The sequence below is a fragment of the Amphiura filiformis genome, chromosome 11 (genome assembly GCF_039555335.1).
Source record: "Amphiura filiformis chromosome 11, Afil_fr2py, whole genome shotgun sequence".
Lineage (NCBI taxonomy): Eukaryota > Metazoa > Echinodermata > Ophiuroidea > Amphilepidida > Amphiuridae > Amphiura > Amphiura filiformis.
The window spans coordinates 32,183,195-32,193,596 of record NC_092638.1 but is presented as its reverse complement, the minus strand read 5'-3'; the positions used below and the strand labels follow the sequence as shown (position 1 = coordinate 32,193,596).

General features: G+C 37.2%; 1 protein-coding gene across 1 annotated transcript; it reads left to right on the top strand.

Moving 5' to 3' along the window:
* The first annotated feature begins 7,053 nt into the window (after window positions 1–7,053).
* Window positions 7,054–8,853, top strand: LOC140163637 (uncharacterized). Its single transcript, XM_072186951.1, has one exon. The coding sequence runs from the start codon at window positions 7,054–7,056 to the stop codon at window positions 8,851–8,853; it is 1,800 nt and encodes a 599-aa protein (XP_072043052.1).
* Window positions 8,854–10,402: the final 1,549 nt, after the last annotated feature.

Here is a 10,402-nt window from a genome sequence, read left to right as displayed (position 1 = left end):
GCAAAAGATGTTGTTTTAGAATTGTACGTGTGTCATTATTACTTGGTCGATTTCAGAACAAAAGTGATGTGTGTTTAAAGGATAATTCACACCTTCTGTAGATAACATAAAATGTGAAATCGACCAGCATCTTCACAGCGTTTTTTTTATGTAAATATAACTGTACAAATTCAAATTAAACCATGCACGTGCAGTACGTCTATATGCAGTGGGCGAGTAGTGGTGTCATGTTCGCTCACACAGCTATGCTAACCGCAAGTAACATAGCTTAACATAGTGGAATGTTGGGAAGTGCTTAAATCATCCTCTGTGGCACAACATAGCAAATCAGAACAGACAATTGAAATGGAAGAAATGCATTATGGGACGTGTAAGATACGTTCTCTGCTTCAAACCACAACTTATTAAAGTTGTTCCTTGTTATGCAAATGAGACGTTTTACGGTCGGTAGCTTTTTAACACTGAGATTTCGGACCTCGCTTGTTTCCTATTCGTTTCCACACAGGTGACACAGCAAAAGCCTACCAGTGATGCGCAATAAATTGGATCACGCCACGTGAACAAAACGGAAGAAAAAAATACTACTTTGTGTCTATCACTTTCAAGAAGATATGTGAGGTGTCATGTCAAAAGGAGACACTTTTGGGCAGGATCGTAAATGGAGAAATAGCCAAAAATCTGCCGGTGGGTGATTTTTAGTATTTTTAAAGGCCGATATCTCAATTTCCAATTTTATAATATCATTACTTCCGAACTCAATATCTTCGCTTAGGAATGTCCGATTTCATTGGGGAAAACGGTGTTGTGGAGCAAAATATCTCTTTATTTAAGATATGTAAAAACCTCAAAATTCATAACCTGCCCAAAAGTGTCTCCTTTTGACATGACACGTCACATATGTGTATTTTGAAATATAATTCAAAGAAATCTAATAACTCACAAAATATCAGATAGACAACACTGCTACACATTTTCAATATATTTATACTTTTTTGTGAACGTAACCCCCGGGACGTAACCATACCTACTTAACAAGAGAGTAGCATAACCCAAAAGAAATTTAATTTGTGAGTTAGATTTGTAACTGGATCTAGATATTCCATCATCAATGGTAAAAGGTGCTTCTCATTCGCTCTCAAATACGTGTCGTCCTGCAATTTTCTGTGATTTTCTTAAAAACATACCTTTTTACAAAAGGTCCTATATGCAGGCGTCACTCGGGTTTACACGATGGTTAACGCTTTAAAGAAAACAATGTTGCAAAATATTGTAATAAGAGGCATGTTTTCCTGTTCAGAACTAAGAAGAAGGATAAGTGACTTACCTAAAGTATCAAATGTTATTTCTTGTATCTATACTTGAAAGATCCGCTGAGACAGGTGGCGTACAAATTTAAATGCAATCACACCTTACGTAGAGACGTATGTTTATCTAACATGAAATAATCAGTCCCTATACGTTCCATTCATTGAACATGACTTAGATAAATAAGACTGACACTACCCACCAAGCAACGATTATTTTGAAATGTAATCCTGATATATATATATAGTCGTTTCTCATGTAACTATACATACCTGATTAACTAACAATAAATAAGCAATTTCAAAATTGCTCATTGTCTACATTATAGTTACTACGATGATTATAGTATTATACAATGCAACTTCTGATCTTAACAGTTGTGCCACGTATCCACGGGGGACTATGCTATCGATTTTACTTTCCAATTACTTAAAGGCAGGAAAATTAAAAAGGTTTTATGAAATTGACTTTTTAAGTAATAAACATAATAAATAATATAAATAAATATTTGATTAATGTAGCGCATTTTTACCAGAAGATTCAAAACGCTGTAATTTTGCTGCCACTGCTGAATCATCAGAATCATATCGCTTCAACTAGGCCGGTTGCATTGTATAATAATAAGTAATACCGTATTTCCTCGAACAAACGCCCTCGGGGTGTTGCATTTTCAAACAGGGCGTTTATTAGAGGTCATTTTAGAACGATAATTCCCGATAAAATCATTAGGTAAGCTTAAAACTCACGCTGAAATGACGAACTATATGACGAACTAGAAACACTGACTTCTGGTTCACTTTCGGGTTTCTGACCCGATTTTCGCCGATTATCGACCCTATAATATTGACCATGTGTGCAACAGCTCACTACACAAGATAGCATGGAAATATAGGCATGTTGGAAACATCTTGGTTGAAAAAAGGGTGGGCGTTTATTTGAAGGGCGACTATTCAAAGAAATACGGTAGTTGCTTCTTTCATGCGGGGATTTATGGCACGGATATTAATTAAGTAATAATGCCAGATCTACCCAGCTCCCTACGCGCACCATTTACTATGATTACATTATTAGGTTTGTTTGGAGGCCACTTCGTTTCTTTTTTGGTTACTAAATAACAACCGCTCTTAATTCTTACTTATCTGCTGCATTTAATTCCTGTGGGTCTGTAATAAAATATAGCCGAGGTCATTTTCAACGTGAATATAGGTATAATTATTATTAAAAAGCATACCGATATATATAAGAAAAAACAAATTTGCATTTAAGCTTCCAATTCCCTGATTACTTTCAAATATGTATGTTTCTATTGTATCAGCTTATATAAACGTTATCGTTAAGGCGGGTCGGTGGGGAGTATGACCTAGCAGTGTTTGCACTCAAATATAAATGAAGACAATTAAAGTTGATACACAAGAGGTATGCTTTTCAAGTCAAAGCTGAATATGACTGTTCCGAAAACGGGCTGCAGAACAAATGTTAGAAAGCTCTTCGAACATACTTATATTACTGATTCAAATACTGGTCTTAGAATTATTTTGTGTGTACAGAGCCCATTTAAAATGTGATCCCTGTGTTGGCTTTTATGATCTTGGCTAACAGATTATAGGGGCTTGTCTCCGGACTTGTCAGGTACTACGTACGCGTGACGAATGAATGAATGATTGAATTAATGAATGAATGATGATTGATTGATTGATTGATTGATTGATTGATTGATTGATTGATTGATTGATTGATTGATTGATTCATTCATTCATTGATTCATTGATTCATTGATTGATTGATTCATTCATTCATTCAATGATTGATTCATTGATTCATTGATTCATTGACTCAGGTCCCACAAAATACGTAAAAACGTCGATATCCGAGCCCTTTGAAATCACTCTATTTTGAACACGTCAATGTATGGTGTAAAGGTCTAATCATTTGCTTTAAGGCCCGGTCACACTATGACGAATATGGGTGAACGGCAAGCGACGTTAAATGCCCGGTCACACTATGACGGGCGATAACTAACGAAAGGTGACGAACGTGAAAATCACAAAATATTGATGGCAAAGCGACGGCAAAAAGAGGAAAAACAAGATTCGCCGACGAGTGGGAACGACCTTCAGCGACAACACGACGGCAAGGGACGAAAAGCTTGTAATTCATGTCAAAACCTGGGGAGTGACCACGCACATACATATACTTGCGCGATCGATACTCAATGATCCAGACAATACCATTTGAATATACCGCCCTTATGCTTGACACATCTGGTCACTTGCGGGAAGATATACTATAATACCCTAATAGCTTACAATAGATACCCCACCGTAAATAGTTCTCTTCATTACCTCGCTGTGCCAGTATATACGCGTAGTGTGCGTGATTTTGAACCATATTTTGATCAAAAATGATAGGAAGTGACTGTTTTCAGCTAAAATGTTGGCTATTAGCAGATGCCCAATGGTATCAGGAAGTGTTGCAGGAAGGTAAGCGTACTCATTATTTATTCAAAATTTATTTATTTATAAAATCCGAATGGGAAATCCGAAAAATGGTCAAAATTCTCACCCTAGAAATATTGTGAAATAAAATCGAGTCAAATTTAGGCTCCGCAAACAACGTCCAATTATTCCCAGAGGGGTTTGCTACACGCGTATATAATAAATTATGATCTGGGGCTAATTTGAGAAGAGTTATGCCTCAAGTTTCAAAATACACCGAGTGCACCTTTTTTGACCAAAAACCTCGACAATTCAACACTCTGTAAAAACAAATCTAGAATTATCTGGGATAATTGCAACTATGTATATGAACGTTATGATCTAAGCTACCAGATATATTACTTTAATATTTTGGCGGGATTATTTCCCGCCAAAAATTTCAACCAAAAAGAGAAAGTACCCTTAAGCCATTACATTTGGAGTCTTAGTCCTGACTATCAAATGGAAGATTCTTGCACGGAGAAAATCTTAGTCTGCTAGGAATAATAATAATAATAAACAACGATTTAATGTAGTGCCGAATGCAAAACAAAACAAAACAAAACAAAAAAGCCTATATGTGACCGTCCACGGCGAATGAGCCGTAAATTCCTCCCCTGGTAAATTTTGTTTTATTTCGTGTTTAAAAATAAACATCATAAACTTAAAAATGGTATATCATTTGACTTCAAACGATATCCAGAAGCGGGGTTATGGTTTGTTAAACTTTGCTCCTTCAACAAAATTATAGCTTTTTACGTTTTTACACGTGTCCCTTTTTCCACATTGTTGGCAATAAATATCAAACAGTCATAATTGGCGGTCATTTCAAATCATCCCCAAGTCAACGAGGTTTAAGAAAGTTCTCTCATTGTTAATTGTTGGTTATGCATACCTGTACAAAATACAATGCCTGGTAACCCACCACTTGAACAGGATTTAGCAATATAAGCAGACAAAGACCAGAGCTATTAAAAGTTCTATAGCCATCTAAGGTAGAAGCTTATTATCCACTTCAACAATAGGATTATTGATTAGTTTTTGACTATCGAAATGAGACGGATGTCGGGCCAGCTTAAGTTACCGATGAATATGACCTTCGTACACATTTTACACCGTAACTCAGAATACAATTTAGGGAATTTACGGCTCATTTGTGCTGCCGGGTCACATATGCGCTTTACAAAGAAAACATCAGCTGAATAAAATTGTTGTTTCAAATATACACAAGAATATAGTAGGTTTGTTTCATCAAGACCGTGTGTAATACATGGGGCGGCCACCCTTTACCAAAACCACCCACACACCTTTCCCCCGTGCTACCCCCATCTCCCCATCCCCACCCACGATAGAAGCGAATTAATTGGGAAACTTTGCAAGCAAGGTACCGGGAATAACACGCCTGGTTGGGTAAGCTTCTTTCTCTTCTGTAAATCAGTAGAATTCACCACGACCTTTGCAGGACTTTTAAAAACCCCATTAAACCCAGCTATTAAACCAAGATCACACTCATTGAAAACAGCTCAACTATGTTAAATTTGATCTTCTCTGGTTAAATCCACACTACACATGTTTCTGTTTTACCTGTGCGATATTGCAATGAGCTGGTATTATAGTTTCAGTTGGGTGAACGATTATAAAGCAAACGCAAGGTAACAATACTGGGTGGGCCTTTGTTTACCAAATGAGACAATAGTCTGCATATTGTTAACCAGCATTCTTGAAAATGAGAAACATAATGGTTGTAGACTTCACACGGTTTGGAAATAATATCTTAATTTTTTTGGTGTTATCTGTCATTCACATATCAGGGAGGTACGACCAACCTACTCAGTATTTAGACTATATGTAATGTATTCATTTTTCTTGATTGACATCCAAGTTTAAAAAATATCCGTCAAGTGGTTTAGCTTTAATGCCCTTCGCATGAGAGCGGTACACAAGTGAGTGATAGTCAGTAAAAGATGCATCCGATTTACACAGAAAATTTTGCAGGCCGTGCCGTGCCCTTCCTTCCTAAAACACAAAAGTGCGAATATTTCCAAACCCCTATATTAGCTAAAAATTTAGGACATGTTACATAACTATATTTTCTATAATTTCAGAGAGTACTTTAAATATTGGCCGGTTATTTTTCACACAGTGACGTTAACTAGCTAATGCCATATACCTATAACATAAACTGTTTGTAGAGGTCACGCGTTAATGTTGAGAGTACTGTGTATTGTGTATAGGAAAATGAACAGTAACTGCAGTATACCATATTAATTAATCTAAAGCAGAACGCCCGAAGTCACACAAAGAGACAACTGACCATAATATTATATTTATGTGTGTTTAATCATATACTATAACATCTTACATAGCTATAACGATATCCGATGGAAGATGGCGTAAATATCTAACAAAATGTCTAACATACGAGGAGCGGGGAATTATAAAGAATTCCCATACCACGATAAAAAGCGATTGCTTCTCTTTCTACATTTTTATGATCAAATCCACGAACTGGAGTGAAGAGATGGATGTTACGCACACTGATCAGTCGGAACTCGGAAATATCAAGTTAAAATTTCGGGTTTATTAAAAAAAAAAAAAAAGCATTTACCAAGCTGGAATTGATCGCAGAAAACCCATTGAATTGAACAACAATGTGATGCGCATCAAACAAAATCAGTCGGAACTCGGAAATATTGATTTTGAGATACAGCCAAAGGAAAAATATTTCCTTTGTTTCCTGTTGTTTTGGAAACTCAATAATTTCTCATATCTTTGAACTGGCTGTTTTTCAATGGGGTTTTCGCCAATTCCAGCTTGGTAAATGCTTTTTACTATCCTATAAGAAACCCGAAATTTTAACTTGATATTTCCGAGTTCCGACTGATTTTGCTTGATCACATCAAAAAATAGTCGAACCAAAACGTCAAAATCACTCTAGCTTGCATGGAAAATATTGAATGATAGGAAATTGTTATGAATATTACTTTCCCAGCAAATGTCGCGTTATAATGATCATGAATATGTTTTTAAAATGCTATTGTAAAATATTTTGAGCACACATTTTTGCAAAATATTTTGTCAACATCTAAATAACATTTTGTTTATAATAGTTTGTATCAAGTTTTCACAATGTTTTTGAATGTTATTAAAACGTTTTATACATAACCCGTCATTTCCTGTAAAACGTTGTGTGTTTGCTGGGTTGAGCTAAAATAATCGTCACAACGAAACTACCAAAACACAATTTAAATTTAAACACAATTTAAATTTAAACATGATAGAACTGAAAGAGAAAACCAACAAGGACAATGATAACATCAGCGCAGAGGAAAAAGCGGAGGAAATTAAGAGAAAGGAGAAATGGGTGGTTAACATCTCCGATAGAGCGTTAAGCGAGGATGAGAAAAGTGTGCTCTCCAGAGGTCTCAATTTCGCTGTGTCGCCGAAGGAAATTCCGGTTTCCGAATTCGTCACCAGTACCGAGTCCGTGTGCAAATTGTTGAATGACGAAAATGAAGCAGAAATTGTTCAAGCGGAAGCCATCAGAGTTCTCAAATCGTGCAAACCTCCCAAGAACAACATCAGTAAGGGTGAACGAACGGCGATTCAGGACTTGAAAAAGGATGACAACATCGTTATCCTTCCTGCGGACAAGGGTAGGTCGACAGTGATTATGAACAAATCGGATTACATAAAGAAAAGCAATGACTTGTTGAATGATACCACCACGTACAAGAAGTTGAAAACGGACCCTACTAGTAAACATAAGAAACAACTTGTCTCCATTCTCACGAAACTTAAAGATCAGGTCGTTTCGGAAGATGAGCAAGGTAAAGTGACTGCTATATCCAAACAGGATTTTTGGAAGATGTACCCCACCTCAGAAACCACCCCCAGGTATTACGGCCTTCCTAAAATTCATAAGGCAGCTATCCCTCTCAGACCCATCATATCGGGCATTGGCTCGATCGCGTATGAAACAGCGAATTTTTGTGCCAGGATTATCTCTCCGTTAGTGGGTAATACACCTTACCACATTAAGAATACTCTTGACTTTGTTGAAAAAATAAGAGGTATTTCGCTGAGCGACGAGGAGGAAATGGTGTCATACGATGTCACTGCACTTTTCACCAGTGTCCCAGTGGAGGAAGCCTTGGACACAATACATGCAAGACTGGAACGGGATACTACTCTACATGAGAGAACTAACCTTGACCCCTCTCAAGTTGTTGAACTTTTGCGTTTTGTATTAACCACAACGTATTTCACCTTCCAAAATCAGGTGTATCAACAAATAGAAGGTGCAGCCATGGGTTCGCCTTGTAGTCCGCTGACCGCCAACATTTTCATGGAAGAGTTTGAGGAAGTAGCCATCAACACTTCACCGGTCAAGCCTTCCTACTGGGGAAGATATGTCGACGACACCATGGTGGTTCTTAAGCGCGACGACATTGACATTTTTACTCAGCATCTTAACAGTGTCAACCCGGCCATCAAGTTTACCATTGAAAGGGAAGTTAACGGCAAAATTCCCATGTTAGACACTTTGCTTCATCGCAAACCGGATGGTTCGATCAAAGTCACGGTCTACCAAAAGCCGACCCACACCAACCAATATTTATCCTTTGAATCGCACCACCCGCTTCAACACAAGCTCTCCGTAGTGCGCACACTTATGCATAGAGCAGACACTTGTATAACTGAGGATGTGGACAAGAACCTTGAAAAAGAAAACATCAAGAAATCGCTCAGACTTTGCGGATATGGTGATTGGGTTTTTAATGTCGCGCAACCTGTCACTCCTCAACCTAGACAACATGACATTCATGAGAAACCCCATATCGGTAGTATAGTTATACCCTACGTCCGCGGAGCGTCTGAAGCCCTTCGTCGAATCTTCACCAAGCGAGGAGTTTCCGTCCATTTCAAACCATCTAACACGCTCCGTTCTGCTCTTGTCGCACCAAAGGACAAAGTTCCCCCTGGCAAATGTTGTGGAACGGTTTACCAGGTCAATTGCCAAGACTGTGACTCTGCGTATGTCGGTGAAACAGCCCGTCAGTTGAACACCTGAATCGCTGAACACCGCAGACCCAGCACTACCACCTCGCCTGTGGGAGATCATCAGAAAGCAGGTCACACTGTTGATTGGAATGGGGCAAAAATCCTCGATAAAGAAACAGACTGGTTCCGAAGGGGCGTGAAGGAGTCCATATACATCAGGACTAATAAAAGTGACTTGAACCGGGACCAGGGCCGCCATAGACTTTCTGGAGCCTACAACTCCCTACTGCGTCAGTGCCAGACACGTGACTCACGTCACGGTCGGATGGTTTCTGACCAGTAGTAGCATCATTCACCAGTCCATCATACCGAGTGAACAAGGAACAGTGCTACGTTCCGAAAGCTCTCAGGTGAGCAAATACAGCTTTGAGTAATTGTTTAACTTTTTTCATCATGATAGAACTTGATATAGACACAATTATAATTTTTAAGTACAGATACAACTTGATATATAGAATAATTAGATATGAGCAGTTCAAAAAACCAGTGCGTGAACAAACATATATATATTAAAATATAAATACAAATTATGATACAAAATGTCATAAAAACACTTCATGGTGTGACCGGCGCATAAATATGATTAAGGTGTTATAAGCAAAGAGTGTAGCGGATGCCAGCACTTCCATTCTCAGCGAAGATCAACAGCATCTTGCTCTAATTAATTGGTAACCCAGCAAACACAAAAATGTACTTAAAACATTTATTCAAAACATGATTAATAACATTTAAATGTCGGGTTATATAAAGGTCGTATGAAAACGTTTTTAAAACGTTATTGTAGAATATTCTGAGCAAACATTTTTGCAAAATATTTTGTCAATATTTAAATAACATTGTGTTTATAACCTGCATCAAGTTTTCAAAAATGTTTTTTGAATGTTATTAAAACGTTATATACCCTTTATATGACCCAACATTTAAACCTTTTCTGTAAAACGTTTCTGTTGTGTTTGCAGGGTTGAGCTAACATAAGAGTCACAACAAAACTACCAAATACAACTTAAACTTACACATGATACATAGACACAATTATAATTTAAGTACAGATACAACTTGATAAAATATAATAATTAAATATAAGAAGTTCTAAAAATTAGTACGTGTATATTTATTCCCCGCACTGTCTTTATTTTTTTTCTTTTTGAAGACAGTTTTGTTTTTTTTGTTTGCCAAATTCTAAAATTTTAAAAAGGAGTCGTCCGTACATTTTCAATACAGATTGGAACTAATATTTTGTTTTGATTTAACGTGTTCTCGTGTTAAAACATGTTCATGGTGATATTGTTTTCACAGGGTCCATTTCCCCTACCACTTTGTGGTTTTTAGAGCGATTCTTTTTGTCTTTTGAAGATTTACATATTACTGATGCAATTGTATACAAGTACGGATTAATTGCCGAATTTATTGCCAAAACGAAGGTAACTATCCAAGCAAACACTGAAGCAGGCAATGATATTATTCTAAGTTGCACGAAAGTTCCAAGTATAATAACTGGAAACCAGCAACAAAAATCTGTGGCTACAATAGCAATCACCCTAATAGTCATTTGAATTTGT

Excerpts from the sequence above, each read along its gene's own strand:
- LOC140163637 (XM_072186951.1), top strand. The coding sequence starts at position 7,054 with ATGATAGAACTGAAAGAGAAAACCAACAAGGACAATGATAACATCAGC.